This window comes from Gallus gallus, chromosome 3, assembly GCF_016699485.2.
Source record: "Gallus gallus isolate bGalGal1 chromosome 3, bGalGal1.mat.broiler.GRCg7b, whole genome shotgun sequence".
NCBI classification, from domain to species: domain Eukaryota; kingdom Metazoa; phylum Chordata; class Aves; order Galliformes; family Phasianidae; genus Gallus; species Gallus gallus.
The window spans coordinates 38,370,129-38,386,725 of record NC_052534.1 but is presented as its reverse complement, the minus strand read 5'-3'; the positions used below and the strand labels follow the sequence as shown (position 1 = coordinate 38,386,725).

The following is a 16,597-nucleotide window of genomic DNA, read 5'->3' as shown; positions in this document are numbered from 1 at the left end:
CAAGATCAGTTCAGGAGGTGATAAGACCAGGAGGAAGGTTTGGACTCCAACAGCTGTTTGAATCCACCTCAACTACTATATTCTTTTTTTTTAACACCATAACCATCTTTAACACCAGGCCTGGAAGACGGGGGAGGAAGTACTAAAAATTCTACAATGCAGAAGGAAGAGAAATAAAATATTTTATGAGCCCTTATTTTCAGTACTACTGAAAACTAGTGCTACTAACTGCTTTTTTCCCCTCTTTTCAGCATCTTGAACAGAGGTTAAAAAGACTGATTTTGCTTGCTGACTGCCACAGGATTTAGGAGGACAAGGTCACTTTATTTAAAACACTAAATTTTATTTAATGTAGGTCACGTTGACATCCCGAATTCTCAGCCCATTACATTCCTTTAGCATTAACACAATCCTACAAATCACAGATAATTACCTTTTTTACCATGACATAGCACAATTTATGACATAAGTAACAATGAAAAGCTTGAGAAAGCACACTATGATTTACATACTTTTCTTCACGTGTGCAGCCCTTGTACCCATTGGGCCCACACCTCTTAGAGTGACCAAGTTCCCTTCTGGATAACGTCAGGATAAATCTGACTGCAAGTCTATATTTGAGATTATTTTTTTCCATGACATCTCACTAAAACCATTAAGTATCAGCTGTATTGCTTGCACGCTGACATCACAGGTTATATATGAATCCTTATTGCAACTCTAAAGGAAATTACATTTACTCTGAACAAGGCATGACTCACTCGAGAAAGAATTTGTGCCTGACTATGCATATAAACTTTCTTGATTCTAAATACTACTACTTCATGATGTAAACCTTCCCCCTAACCCCAACATTCATTCTTTACTATCACAGTTCAGTGATCTTAACCTCTATGGACACTGTTGCTCAATTAAGTTAACAGGATAAAATGACTTTTCTGAGGCTGCCACTAAAACACAAGCCTTGTCTCCTCCCTTTCAAGTAGAATACAACCAGGCAGGATATTGGAAATGGTACAGACACACACTTTGCTGTCTCTTTTACTTCCACTGCAATATTTCTTCTGTCACCAGGTTGCTCGGTGATAAATTTTCAAGACCTAAATATGTCTGTACTCTCCTATCACATCTCCATCCTCCTGCTGCATTAAGATAGGACTGAATCCCCTAGTCAAAGATTGCTTTTTCCTATAACATCAGGTTGTGTTGTTTCAATTTTTATAAGATTCACATGGTTTGACCCAAATCTAGATGATTCCTTTTAGCCAAAATAGAACACCTTACCCATCTGATACACAACACATGGTAACCCATCTGACGGCTTCTCAGCTACATTTGTGTTGGTGTCTGTGAGGACACAATTCTTACAATTTGACATCCCACCTGCCCACAAGGACATAACATTCAATCACAGATACTGGATGACCTTACATTAACTTTTGCAAAAGCCTACAAATGGAGTGTTCAGGAACAAAGGTGAAGGATATATTTTCTTCTACAAGAACGGAATGTATTATGCTCCAGCCTACATTTAACAGACACAGTAAGTTATGAAGGATTTTCCTTTTTCCTCCAAACAATTAAATGTGGCAGAATCCTTAATGCAAGTGAATTTGGTGAATCTTACATTTATGCCTATCTTTTTTCATGTACATTTAATTTAGGATTGATCAGAGAGACTTTCGACTTGATATAACCACTGAATTCATACTCTTGTTGCCAAATTTGAAGAAAAACCCTGGAGGACAAACCAGTATTGTTGCTGTTCAGTATTCAGCTGTCAGGGTGATAGAGTAGATGCTCTTTCATGTTTTCCATAAGTAACAGTTTACTGGCTCCCATACTGCCCAGGTTCATCCTGCTTACCACCACCACCATCACCTCTGCCCAACATACTGTGAGCTCATGCAGTATGTCAGAGCAGAACAGGCATGTCAGGATTGTTACTGTTGAGTAGCTGATTTTAGTTATTTAAGGTTCTTCAGCACAAGTATTTAGACTTTTTTTTTCCTGAAAGGAAGAATATTTTCTCGTGAGACATGACAAAATGGAAAAGTTTGTTTGTAATGTTCCTTTGAGATAAGCTCTTTTGCAAAAAAAAAAAAAAAGAAAAAAAGAAAAAAAGAAAAGAAAACCAAACCAAACCAACCAACCAAACAAAAAAACCCACCATCTTTCAGTCAACTTGAAACTCTGTATATTTGAATCCCTTTCAATTACCTCACTTAGGTGCTGAAAGTAGCTTATAGTTTTGTTATGAATAACTGCTTAATGTGGTTGTTTCCCTTTCCTCAGACTCACCCCTCTAGAGCTCAGCAATGAGAGAAGCAGTGCTCCAGCTTCCAATCTCTTTGCCATTTGGCACTCAGCAGAGGTCAGTCACTAGAACAAAGGCCAGTGTACAGTGGCCCTTCTCCATTCACTGTCTGCCACCAGGCTGTCATCTCCTCCCTGCCTACCATCACCTCCTGTTTTTCGGTGTTTGGACCGCTTCAGATTTTCAGTGGAAATGTGTCAGTAATGAAAGATTTATTTACTTAATGTAAAAGCTTGGAGAAAACTAGGCTGTGTTTAACACAAGCCCTCCTTATTTTGATTTCATCTCTCCTAACGGAAAATGTCAGCGATTCATGCTGCTCTGTGAGGGCCTTACTTTTGTGCATGTGAGAGGGGATTTTCTCAGCAAAATTTAGCAGACTGTGCACTAGACTAGAGAAGATGCTACCTGAGTGATGTGACAGGGGAGTTGTCACATCTCCCTCAGTAATACAGTAAGGGCTGACTACTACCTGTCTCTGGTTTTCTAGCACCCAAGAAAACAAACACAGTTTCTGTCTAAGTTGTACGTGTGAAATAGGGCACTTGTCTTCTCTTCTACCCTTCCCCATGTGTTCCCTCACAGGACAAGCAGCTTGTACCTGCATTTTTTGTAGCTCAGAACTGAGTCTGGTGCAATAAGAGAGCACCCATACCTACTGGTCACAGGTTTCGTCATTCTACTAGCAGCTGGACTCATTCAGCTGGGAGCCCAACCATCACTGGGTTTAGCTAGTGGATGAGTGATGGAATTATGGGGTTTGTTTTATTAACTGGGTCAATGGCTTATGATGAGGGATGATAGCAACAGAATGAAATGTTGCTGTAAAAAAGACTGATCTGTAATAGCTTTCTCCAGAATTTCATTCACTCTTGCCGAGGCATCGTGTGACTTTTTGTTACACAGTACATAACACTGAATTCAGCACACTCAATCCCTGACTAGCTTGATCCTTGACTACCAAAATGATGTGAAAATGGATATAACATACTCTGGAATAAAACTGAAATGACATATTTGCATTCATATGTAGCATTACCGTGGTAAATTGCTGACAGTATTATCCAACTAAACTCAGGCAACCGAACACTATAACCCTTTTCTTTCTGCACGTCTATCCTGATGAAATCTGTAATGTAACCATCAGATACGTTAAGGGCTTTAGCTTAAAGCACAAACTTAAACAACAGTGGCTAAAAGTCAGACACTTGCTTTGGAAGCAAGAACATGAATGCTTCAGTGGCAAAGTTGTGCAGCCCTGCTGTTGTCCCTCAGCCCACACCTTCAAAAACATTCTGGGGGAAATAATCCTTGAGTTACAAGGGCAGTGCAAGTTCCATTTGGCACAGAGTCCTGCGCCTCCCTCTAGCCCAGCAGGCCTGCAAGCGTGAGAGGCTTCTAAAAATGCAGATTGACTGACTCATAAAAATGGAAAACAGAAGGAGGCCCATGAATAAAATGGTTCAGCTCCCCACCACAGCTTCCTGTAACCACTGAAGAGAGGTGTGTTCGTAGGCAAACACTTTCCAATCTTTAAGCAAATATTTGGCCTGAAGGTTGCGAAAATACTGTTTTATAGCAAAGAGACATCCATTCCCCGTCAAGCATGCAGTGTACCTACCAGATGTTGCTATAAATTAGATCATATTATGAAACCTATTTTATCAGGCGGACTGGGAACACTTCATCAAAATGGAGGCCAGTATGTCACAAGTATCGTTTTAAATGGCTTTTCTATTATAGACTGACATACTCAGTCACTTGGACATGGAGGGGACAAATGATTAAGTAATTGGACAGAGTCAGCCAAGCATACCAAATTGGTTAATGAGGTTCCATGACCTCTTTTTCTAAAACAAAGCTTAAATGCATGCTGTCCCAGTGCAGTGCAATAATGCATTTGTTTGGAATACTCCCTTCCAAAGCTTGTCTGCACTACATCATTATTTCAGGCAGTATCCATTATTAATTGTCATTGATTTTGATTTAGATAGCCTTTTTCCTACACACCACTGTTTTACAGCAAAAAATGGTCCTTGAAAGATGCACTGATGATGATGAAAGGCACTGAAGTGATGGTGTAGGGATGTGTCCATAGGGCTCACTCCTTGGCTGTGTGATGGAATGAACATTCAGAAGGCGCATACACAAGCACAGCACACAGACATCTGTAGGCTGGAGCACACCTGCACTCCTGGCAACTGATCTGTTTGGCTTCTCAGATATGTACCACCCACAGCACCCAAAGGCGCTCTTTGTCCAAGTATTCAAGCTCTGTGCTTTCAGGATGACACTGTGAGCATGCAACAAGAAGGGCTGCACAACTAAGCTGTAGGCAGCAGTGGCGTGGCTTGCTGGGCATGGCCATGGGACCTCCTCTGCCTCTGTTATCAGAAGCTGCCTTCAGCACTCTTAGGGGATACCAGAGGGGCCACAGTGTGTGCTGTTTCTTCTCATGTGGGGCGAACTTCTTTGTGGGCTGTGAGACAGCTGCCTATCTGAGATGTGTACCTTTCACCCCAAATGTTCCTTTATTAGTGTCTGATCTGGTTGGCAGCCTTGCCTATGGCAGGGGGTAGGAATCAGATGATCTTTGAGGTCTCTTCCTACCCAAGCTATGCTATGATTCTATGAAGCCTGAAACATTTCACTTTGGACCATCACAGAGGGCTGGATGGATTTATACTTGTGGATTTGTACTTGTGTGTATTTGTATTTGCCGTGGGCACCGCTCCCAACAATAGCCACTCACTCCTTGCCATGAAGAGTGAGAATTTTCAGGAACGCAGCACAGAATTAGAGCACTTTAGCCTGCATGGGGCTCCTCTAAGTTCCCCGCTTCACAGCCCAGCCCAAAGGGTCCCATTTTTACGTTGTGGCTCTGACGGAGCCCATCAGCGCCTGCCGCCAGGACTACTTGGTGAACCCATCTCACAAGTGAACAGCAGCTCGGTGCCCTGCTTCAGACTGGCAGCTTTGGGGCATCACCCCCTCCTGCTTTGCTGAGTGCCTTCTCAAAGGCGCGGAGGCGGCTTTCACTGGCGTTCGCGTTCCACAGCGACGCGAGGGGATGTCCCGCACTCCTGCGCACAGAGGGGAGGACGCGGGCCCTGCCCGGTTTCCTCGGCCGCCCCGCCCCAGCGGGTTGCACCGGGACTCCCGCCCAGCGTCCTCTAGGGAACGCCAACGGAGGCACGGCGCGCGTAGGCCGTCCCGTCCCGCCCGGCGCGGCGGCGGCAGTCGGTTGGGCGGCCCCCGGGCGCGCTACCTGCGCGGCGCCGCCACGTGAGCGCCACATCAGCGCCGCTCCGCGCGCTCCGAGCCGGCAGGCGCAGCAACGGCAGGCGGCGGGGGCCGCGCTCCCGCTCGGCGGCCCGGGAAGATGCTGCAGTCGCTGGCGGGCAGCTCCTGCGTGCGGCTGGTGGAGCAGCACCGCTCCGCCTGGTGCTTCGCCCTGCTGGTGCTGGGCTACCTGCTCTACCTGGTGTTCGGCGCCGTTGTCTTCTCCTCGGTGGAGCTGCCCTACGAGGACCTGCTGCGGCAGGAGCTGGGCAAGCTGAAGCAGCGCTTCCTTGTGGAGCACGCGTGCCTGTCGGAGCAGCAGCTGGAGCAGTTCCTGCTGCGGGTGCTGGAGGCCAGCAACTACGGCGTCTCGGTGCTCAGCAACGCCTCGGGCAACTGGAACTGGGACTTCACCTCCTCGCTCTTCTTCGCCAGCACCGTGCTCTCCACCACGGGTAAGGCGGCGGCGGCGGCGGGCCCGACACCGCGCGGCGCTGGAGGCCTCACCGAGCGGGGCTCCTCCGGCTGCCGCCCGGTACGTCCCGGCCCCGGGGCGGCCTCTCGGGGAGCCGCGGGGCCGCGCCGGGCCGGGGCCTTGCGGCGGGAGGGGGACGGCGAGCAGGCCGGCCGCGGGCGGAGCGACCGAGGCAGGGCGAGCCGGGGCGTCGTTTGTTTCCCTGTGGAAAAACCAACTGCTGGGTGGGCGTCTGGAAAGAGCGAGTCTTAAATTCGCTGAGCCTCCGTGTGTGAGCGTGTTGCCCTGCCGCAACTGGAAGCCACGCTCGGCCGGCCGGTACCACCGGCACAGCCAACCGCGGGGCTCCTGCTGCTCCGCCGGAGCTCCGACGTTCTGCCTTCAGTGAAGCACGGGGTGCTGTCAGTCTGAATGTACCCCTCGGGTTCTGTGGGTCACTGTCGGATTTGGAGCATCTCGCGGTGGAGGCAAGAAGAGCCTCCACATGCCTTGCACAATATCATGGTGCAGAGGCTCTGAGTTGATCTCGTTTGCAAAGATGGAACTTTCATCCCACCTGCCCTTGGCTTCAGGAGGGCGTCGGGCTGCCTTGTGACAGTGACAGCAAAGAGGTGCCCGCAAATGGCTGTAGGGCAGAGCTGGGAACATCCGAGCCACTGCCCCGACTTCCCAGGAGCTGCAGAATTCTCTTGTGTAAGAGGTATCTCTCATGAATTAGTGCTACCTCCCACAAACATCTACACTGATGTCCTTGCGCATGCTAAATTATTAAAAGTGAAGCTGTATTTTAAGTCCGCCCTACATAGCACCAAGAGCAGAAGTACTGACTTTGCTCAGTCCTTAAAGAGGCAGACACTGTGCCAGGTTTGTTCCTCCCCATCCCCCTCCAGGAAGGTGCTTTTGGAAATCCAGCTAGGTGCCGGTCTTGCAACTTCTCACTGCTTTCAGAAGCACTTATTATGGTCTCAGCCTCCTTTGCATGTCTTTCAGTCTGAACCGGGTGGGAACACCCAACTGTTAAATGTCAGTGGTTTGGTTTGTGGTGGTTTTTCAGCGTGTGGGTTATTTTGTTATTGGGTTTTTTTTCTTTGCTGTCAGTTTTGCATAACGTTATGTTATGTTAACCTTACTAGGTTCCAGATAACAGTGTTCATTGGTATTTTGAAGATCTTGAGGCCACGTTCCTTTGGCCAAAGTTTTTATAAGCACTTATTTTTCAAAACAGTTAGATTTCAGGTATGGTTGTATTGGTCAGCCTCCCTGAGAAGTTGAGTGCAGGCATTTTTGCTGGGAAGCTGATCTGCAAAAACCTGAATGGCTGAGTTCCTCACTGAAATAAGTAGCAGAAGCTCTTTGATTAAGAAGAGCTTCAAAAATTCACCTAAAAGTTGTCCAGAGTGCTGCCCTTGCAGCCATCCAGTCTTGGCAGTCAGTTGGTACTACCATAAAAGATGTTTTTTTCCACTGCCCCAAAGTGATCGCTCTCACTACTAATGCAGACTTAATCGGCTGATATCAATAATGGCATTTACTGTTTTGCTGTGTACTTACTTGATCTTATTTTGGCATTGCCTGAATTATTGGAACAAGTTTTAACTTACTTTTTTTTTTTTCCAAGTCACTGAGTATGCAGATCAGGTCGTCTGCTTATTACAAAGAGTTCTTATTTAACAGAAAGCTAAAATGTTTTTTGACAGATGTGATTCTGCTGGTCCCAGCTGATGATACCAAGTTTCTGGGCTAGGAGGGGCGATGTGAAATTGCAAGGAGCACCTGGCGGGATGCTCCTTAGGTTCAGCTGATGAATTTGCCATTCATCATGTAAATAAATGCACACAGAGGACAAAGCTTATCCTGCAGCCTTTTAGTTTTCTATGTAAAATGTATAGGGAAAGTGTTTAATCTCAGCACCCCCAACTCCGCTTGTTCCCTCCCTTTCATTTTATGTGCGCTGGCTTCATCCTAACTAGAAAAAAATCTTTGATGAAGATGATAAAGCCAGTTAATAAGTCTGAAACATTCTTCAATAGAGGGCAATTGTAAAATAAAAACAGTAAGGTAAATTATTACTAGGAAGAAATTTGTATGGGCTGTGTGCGCAGGCTGTAGCAGTGACTGGAAACCACCTCTGTTTGCTCCTATATGTAAAAATACAAACTTTATGATGGTTTAAACTCTGTTATCTCTGTCTCCAGTGGAAAACTGGCTTCCTTGTGCTGCTCCTGTGTGTAGCACTTGTGGATCATTTAAATACCTATGATAAATTGCAGCTACTCACCAGGGTGGGGATGCCAAACTCTGGGAGGGAACTTGGTTTCTCTTGTAGGAGTAGTTAGTTACTTAGCAACAGCACTCACAGGAAAATGTGGTTTGCTCGAGATGCTGTAGGAGACAACGCTAGATTGTGCTGTGATGTGTGGTAGAATGTTCTTTATACTGGAGCATTGGTAAGGAAAGTGAAAGAAACGAAGAGGTGATTCGAGAAAGATGCCAAAGTGGGCTTACTTTCAATGTACTGACTGTTTGGATGTTGATTTAGGATGTGAGGAACCCACATTCTTTTCCCTCCTTTGCTTGGAGGGATTTGTACCCACACCCCTGGAGAATGGCTGGATGTTAGCAGGCATGAAGGAACAGCCATAGCTGTGTGCTGTAGCTGTCTCCTTACAGATTGATCAGGAGATGGTTGTGGAATCAGGCGTGGCGTCCAGTCCCACTTCATAACTTCAGTAATCATGCACAGAGTGAAAGAGTCATTTTGTCTGCCCGTGTGTCTGCTCTCCTCTTGGGGTACATTTCCATTTTTATTGACCACAGAGCAGCTCCAGACTTGCCACTGCCCTATTTCAGTCCAGCCCCAGAGTTAAGCTGCTTTCATCTGGGGCACAGGAGAGTTTTAGGGTGAGGTCTGCTGTATGCTCTTCTCAGGGCAAAGGTTCGAACTAATGTTTTTTTTTTTCTCTCTTGAGGAAGAGGAGAAAAAAAAGACTACCACTGTATGTCTTATGAAGCTGTAAGAGAAAACAAGACAGATAGGATGCAGTAATACTGAGAAGGTGGATTGGATGCTTTGTGTCACAATCCTTGTCTAACAGTGCATGGCAACATTAAATGAAGTCAAAACAACTTCAAAACTATTAGATAAGGGACTTGAGTTTTAGAGAACAAAACAAAACCTCCAACTCCTCAGCCTCCTTGAGATTGAGGCAAATAAAAGTCATTCATATGACTGTTTCCAAAGTGCCAGTATTAGTCAAAATTAATAATAGTAAACATTTTGAGAAGGAAATTTCCTCCTAATGCTTCAGGATGCGAGTTACTTTTTACTTACCAGAGATGACAGTTCCAGCCAATAGGCTGATTGCATTACCTACTGTGTGCCTGAGACAAAGCTCTTGTGTTCTCTACTGACATAGAAGGTAGCAGAGAGGAAATCCGGGTCTGTTCTCTCATGCAGGCTAGCAATTGCTGGTGTCTCATGTGACCACAGACATCGTTTTGTACTTGCTGAAATAAAGGGTGGCAATGCTAGCCCTAATCCTATGTTTATGCTTTGCAGGCCAATGAGTAGTACAACCTATCTCCGGGCAGAAACCAGAGAAGCTATGGAAGAGCATTAGTGCTTTATTGTTCAGAGCAGTGGTGGCTGGTGATGGATGGAGAGCTGCTCTTACGTGCTCTGTCCTCACTTCTGCATCCCACCGTGCTACCTGCCTTGCTGTCATCCCAGCGGTGAGGAGCTAGTCCAGCAGCTCTCCCTGCAGGAAGGACTATTGCTGCAGCCTCTCTCATCCTTCTGTGTCAGGTCAAAGGTTGTTTTTTCCTGTTTTGGAGGAAAAATAAATAAATGAATGAAGCAGTCCATTGAACCTAGTTTGATATACAGGTTAATTATAAAGTAGGCCAAAGCTGCTAAACCACGTGAAGACCACAGTGTTTGTTGGCATGTACAGAAATGCAATCTTCTCAATTTGAGAAAAATTGGGATTCCTGAGCAACTTCTCATCCCTTCAGGAGTAGAAAGTAGCAGTAAAATTTTTTTCAAGATTTAGCTGCCTAAATTCCAACTGTTTCTGGACCTGATGTCAGCTGCTTAAAGGTTATGGTATTTGTACAATGTTTAGTTCCAGCTCTAGAGTACTTACTGGTGGTGACCCGGAAGACCCCGTGGTCTGCTGCTTTTTCACCTGAGAACCTAGCAAAAACCTTTTTTAAGATGGCATTTCATAAGGGACAAAGAAGTAAGGTAATTAAAAACTGGAAAAGAAAGAAAGAAATGAAGGAAAGCTTTTCAAGTGGCTTTGCTTCAGAGGAGTGTCAGAGTGGCTTTTGGAAGAACACATGAATTTTCTTTCCACTGGAAAGAAGATGTGTGTTCCTCTGCAAACAGAGAATGAGAAGTCAAAGGGAACCCTCACAGCAAATCAAGTGGCTCCCCAGCTGTCACTAAAGCACAGACATGAAACTGGTGAGTTTTCCAGCTGATGCATCATCAGTGTTACCATGGCCTGTGCTCTCAGTTGATGCTTAAGAAGTTTCAGAAAGTATCGCGGTACCTCTGAGGCTTCAGAGGAATACAGATGCGGAAGCGATGAGAGTGCTTAAGTAGTGCTTCCTGACAGCAGCAGAGGGGTGAGGCTGGGCTGGGAAACAGGTTTCACCAGCAGAACAAACCAACCCAGTAGTCTCCACACCACTCTGTTCAGTGTGAGAGAAGCAGGGTGACGTCCTCCACTGAAGTTGCATGCTGTGTTCCAGCAGAAACTTTAATAGCAGCTTCCTTGTCTTTCTCTTTAAAATCCTGAGTCTGGGCTGATGTTAAGCTAACCAAGAGTAGTGACTTCGTGCATCCTTTTACTGTCCTCTACCACAGAGCAAAAACTTAGAGCAGCTTATGTGCAGAATGTTTTCAAGCAGAGTTCTACACCATTGAGAGAAGCTTTTGAGAGAACTAATGCACTGAGAATGGGATGTTGTCATCTCTTGCTCCTCATTTGTATTTCATGTTCTGCACTTAGAATGTATTTTCTGAAAGTGTTAAAAATAACCTCAGAAACCAAAAGGAAAAGGCTAAAATGTACTTCTGAGATTTCATCCTACGTGTAGTACCTGAGTACTTGCTTCCATGTCTTTCAGTTATTTAAATAGTATTTTAATCAAATCAGTTAAGTAATTATAAATTCTTTCATAAAATTTTCACCATTTCTAAGAATCTAAGAGTATGTCTTATTTCCAGGGAAAAGAAGTACTGAAATGACAGGGTTGAGTAATATGTTGTACAATGAAAAAGTCACTAATTATTTGTTTTTTTGTAAGCAGAAACTTAATCCTAAGAACAGATGAACGTAGCTTCAGGATTCTGACTTTTATAAGTGAAAATTAACATCAGCAAGCACTTATATTTTGGGACTTTGTTTCTTTGTTGTACCAGCTATGTGGCATTGCTGACTGTTACACTGAGATGAGTAGAAAGGGAGTCCTTTTCTCAAATCAATACAAAGATATTTTATTTAGATGTTGAATATTTTTCAGTGTTTACCATAAAGGAACTGCCTGTACTTGGTATTGATGTGATGGTATGCCATTAAAATAAAAAGCTACACATCTGATTCAGCTTAAATATTTCCTGCAGTGTTGGTAGAAGCTGTATGCCAGGTTTTTCTTACAGAAACATGCAGTGAGGGTAAAAGCATGAGCACAGGGTTTGTCTTTCATACCTTTGAGAGAGAAAATAGTTTGATCTGCAGATAACTTCCCAATTGCTAAGCCTGTGGGAATTCTGGCACAAGTGCATGTCTGCTATTGCATCTTCCTTTCCAATGTCATGTGCCTAAATGTGTCTCATGAGTGTCCTGAAGCTAAGTGAGGTGCAGAATTGCAGGGCAAAAGTTGCCTGTGTCGAGGAAAAAGGAAGCAGTGATTGTCAAATTTACTGTTTTACAAAGTTCTTCTTCCTTTTTGTTACATACAAGTGTTAGATACCTACTGTAATTGGTTTAAAATACAAGATGATTTCTCAGCAAGAGGATGAAAAAGGGATAGAAGACTTCAGACGATAGCAGTGCTGAATTGATGCTGAATTACATGATGGTTGGACTTTTACTTTGTTATTTTAAACCTACAAGGAACATTGTGAACACATTTTAAAATATGATTGCCAGGTTCAGACATTGCAACATACAGTACATAGTGACATAACATTGCAGTAGAGCCAAAGTCCAGAGGCAGGCTAGAGTGGGTGCTTTCCTTTGTTGATTATATAATTTGAAAAGGGTTTTGTTCCTTCAGAGCCACCAAATGCAAAGGCAAGGCTAATATTATAATTTTGCCTGTTCTGTAGTAGTAGGCTGAGTTCGTAGGGGTCATGGCTTTAAAGAAAGTAGTGGAAAACAACAACTGTGTTTGCAAACCTTTATGTGTAACTTCATAAAAGGCCGAGAAAAGCCATGAAGGTTTCTTGTAGTATTGAACATTAACATGAAAGGGCTATGAGATCTCTACTCTCTGTATTATTTAAGTAGCTGTTAACCAACCATGTATTGTACAAGAAAGGGATAGGTTTTCTTCTGTTGAAGCCTACAGCAAATGAGCAAACTGAGTCAAATGGGAGAACTACCATTTCTCCTAGAATTTTGGAAGCTTTAGGCTGCACGATCTACTTATGGGCAATTAAATTTTAAATAGTTTGCAGCATGTCTTGTAACATATTCTCATGGTCATACTCTAACTTTGCTATAGTACTGTATCAGTATTCCAAGATGGCTAAGATTCAAAGATGTGTTGTTACTCTTTGAAAGATGTCGCTACAGAGAAGTGTTAGAATGATGCACAGAAAGGAATGCAAAATGCTGTCAATCAACTGGATGGATAGCATTTGGTAATGAAGCTCTGTTATGTAAGAGATCCTGATGCACACAGGTGAGGTAAACAACGTCTTTTGAGAAATCCTCGCCCCCAACCAGTCTTGTAGTCCATTTCTGCAACTCCCATTAGGGAAACAAACAACGTGCAGAAACGTCTGATGTTGCGTTCTGTGAATCAGCAATTCATGTTGATAAGAAAAGAGAAAATCTGAGGATAGGGCAAGTTCCTGCCTTATTTCGTTATGGAGTTATTTATTTATATTCCGCCTATCTATAGTGCAAAAATCTCTTAGTCAGACCTTTTGGTGCAGCTGTTTGTACTAATTGAAGCCAATTACGTGTTCGGGTCAAGCTTTCTGGGGTAATTGCCATCTGACAGTTTTGCATGCTGCTTAGTGGAAAATGTCATTCACACTAGAAGTTATTATTAGTAATCAATCTCAACCAAAACTAGGAACTCTCTTAACATCATAAGCAGATGTTTGAGTTCCAGATTTTAGCCTTGCATTATGCCACGTTCTTAGATGTCATGAGGGAGAGGGTGATAATCTGATGTTTCTGAATCATCTTTTATCAGTAGATACTGAAGCATACTGAGTGGCACTTCTATATGCATTCTGCAAAAGGATGAACTAAGGCAAAAAGACATTTGTGAAAGATTGTGTAGGAGTGATAGGGATAGGAGCATGTGAATCCTGCCTTGCAGTTCTCTGCTCCCGGGCCGCGTTCCTTTGCAGTAACCTGATCTTTTTCCATCTTGCAGATGCACTTCCTCATGATGTCATTTTCTTGCTTTGGACAGTTGTGGGGTTTTTTGTTATTGTTGTTATTGTTTTTGTTTGTTTTGTTTTTGTCAGTTATGCTTTTCCTGTTTAGTAGTATTAGTGAAAACTGCAGCTACTTGAACAAGGATTTAGAAACTCCATATCAGTCTGTAATACATACTTCTGTATCTTTTTTTTCAGTGGAGACTGCAGAAGTATTGCCACTCCCAGCTAGGAGGTTGTACCGTTGTGTACTCAGTGCAGATAACGAGGCTGTTATCAGTTAATACAGCCCAGATAACTTACCAGATGCATGAATAGCCTTTGTGGAAAGAAGGTAGAGTTTGCTCAGCTTTAGTGTGCTGGTTGCCTGTCCTTATACATAGCAAAGTGTTTGCTCAGGATGTGTCACGTCCTGTCTGTGAAGGGAGGGAGGAGTGAGCAGATTCACTAATCCTCCTGGTTAGATTAAGGAAAAACAGCATTCAAGGTCCATATATAAGAGGAAAAAAGATGGACTTTAATAGGAGACTTCTACGAAACAGGTATCCTACATGCGTTGGCCTTCCCACAATTCTGTCTACCTAAGCTGTTGGATTTGATAGGAAATTCAAATAAGCCTTGCATTACTTCTCAATTTTTTTGAAAGAGAGGAAAAGGAGAAAGGAAAATAAAGGCAGACAGAAAGATCACCAGCTGCAGTGCCTGGCCTGCCACCGTGTGCTCCACCTGGCCTAGAACTGAGAAAGGCCGCAGCAGCAAAAGAGAGCGGGCCAGCCTCCCCACCACACAGCCCTTATTTGTAGCATCAACGCAAAGAGGGGAGGGATGGTCTCCCCTGGCCTCTATTTGGAATTGTAGTTGGCTCCAGTCTCTGCCAAGTCTGGAACACCGGCCACCAGCCCAAACCAAAAAGGTGACACCAGGCCCAGTTCAGTGACTGAATGCTTCTCAGGTGTTGTTCTGGACTGTTCTAAGAGTCATTGAGATACCAGCTTAGTTGTGCCTGGACTCATCCCTTAAGAGGGTGAAATAAAATCAAATGTGCTGAGCTGCGTAACAGCTCTGCTACTGGAAGGAGCACAGCTTGGACTCCTGTCTGCCACCCTATGGCCCTGCCTTATTCCCTGTGCTAGGTCTATTGCTTCCTGGACCACAACAGTTAGCCGAGTCAGCTTATCGTCCTAGGAAAAAAAAGTAAGCACTTTCTGCAGGATTAGTTTGCTCTGAGTTGCTGCGTTTAGATAAGCTACAACTGCTGCAACAGGGGCAGACCCACGAAGGGAAAAGATTTTCTTTCTCAGCAAGATGTCTTAGATTAAATCAGATGCCTCATGTAACAATTTGGTGAAAGCATGGAAAGAATCCAAAGTGCGCAGCCAAATTGACAACAGATGTAAGAAAGGGGCTGGCAACCTAAGAACATGTTTCCTGTACTGATGATGCATCTGACAGTTGCTGACTGCCCCTTGTAAAGAAGCATTATTTCAAGCAAGATTAAAATGACAGCTAGCAAAACTGAAAGAATTTAACAGGGCTTCTCTCTTCGTTAAAACAGGTGCCATCACTGAAGTATTTCTACACCCTGATAGGAATCTATCTGCTGTGCCTCAGATGCATGCATCTTGAGGGGAGCTGTATTTTTTCCCCACTAGATAATTAGTATGATATGATAAATTTAATCATATTTGAAACTAATAAGGAACTAATGCAGTCATACTGTCCTGTTTAGTTACTGTTTATAAATTCTGATCACTATTACAAGAAACTGGATGTGTTCCTGGGGCCAGATGCTCGCAAAGAAATACTTCCCTTGTTAAGATGTGCAGTCTGTCAATTTACATATTGCTGCTCTTGCAGGCTCTTCAGTGCTAGGCCTTTGTTTTGGGATTACTAGCCAGTTTATCACCTTCTCCTCCCCACAGTGTACAGAGGTCTGAGAGGTCCTGCTTACAGCATCCCACTTCCCTTAGTCATGGGTTGCATCAGTCTAGCCTTTTTCTTGTTGGCTGTTTGCAAATGCACTGATAGAAGGGGATTAGGTGGTTCCTGGGCAGATTCACATGCATATACAACTTTAAGGTACTGGAACTTAAGGAAACGAGATCTGAAGTCTGTTACTATAGTTGCAAGAATTTGAAAAGACATCAAATATCTGACCAGGAGGTATTTTTCTAGCAAACCAAAGAAACATCATTTTAAAATAAATCACCATTAGTCTGAACAGGCAGTACGGTGTTTGATGCCGTGCAACACTGAAGTTGCTCTGTTTGTATCTATATATTGTTGTCCAAATGTCTTGTATCTGTAGTTTGCCTTTCTAAACGCTATGTTGCTATTTATTTCTAAATAATTTCTAGTTGAACAAAGCTATCTATGCCGCTTCATCATAGTATGTACAATTACAGTGCTATTCTTTCCTTTTCCTTTCCTCTTACTTGTTGGTAGCACATACACAGATGTGATTACCCTGGCTATCCCAATTCCAGTGTGACTAATTGAATTTATGGTTCCTGCAGTTGGTGTTTGCTATTATGTGCTGTTCTAAACGTGTGAATGGTTCAGTATTCAGCATCTGTAAAATTTGCTTACAGTTCAGTAGCTTTGCTCTCACGACAGCTAAAGTATTCTCCCCAGTTGGCCTTGGAAATTAATGTGCTGTTTTGAGCATAAAATGGTGAGTATATCCAGCTAGACTATATACAGAGAGCAGAGAGTACCATCAAACATCATATTAAGAACTGTGATTTAAAATAAGCCATTTCATCTGAGAAATATTTCACTTTGGCCCCTTTGTAAACTGTATGTTTTCATTTTAGAAGCGATAAGTGTTAACTTAAAGTTAGAAATAAATATTCCAGATGGAATATACCTTCCATGAAAGTGGAGACTGATG

The 16,597-nt window shown here is 43.7% G+C and overlaps 1 protein-coding gene across 1 annotated transcript in view; it reads left to right on the top strand.

The window, feature by feature from the left end:
- The first annotated feature begins 5,629 nt into the window (after nt 1-5,629).
- KCNK7 (potassium two pore domain channel subfamily K member 7) overlaps nt 5,630-16,597 on the top strand; it is a 29,920-nt gene continuing 18,952 nt past the window's right edge. The window contains exon 1 of the mRNA XM_419561.8: nt 5,630-6,054. Coding sequence (XP_419561.1) covers nt 5,700-6,054 — 355 coding nt within the window. The 5' untranslated portion in view covers nt 5,630-5,699. The remainder of the gene's footprint in view (nt 6,055-16,597) is intronic.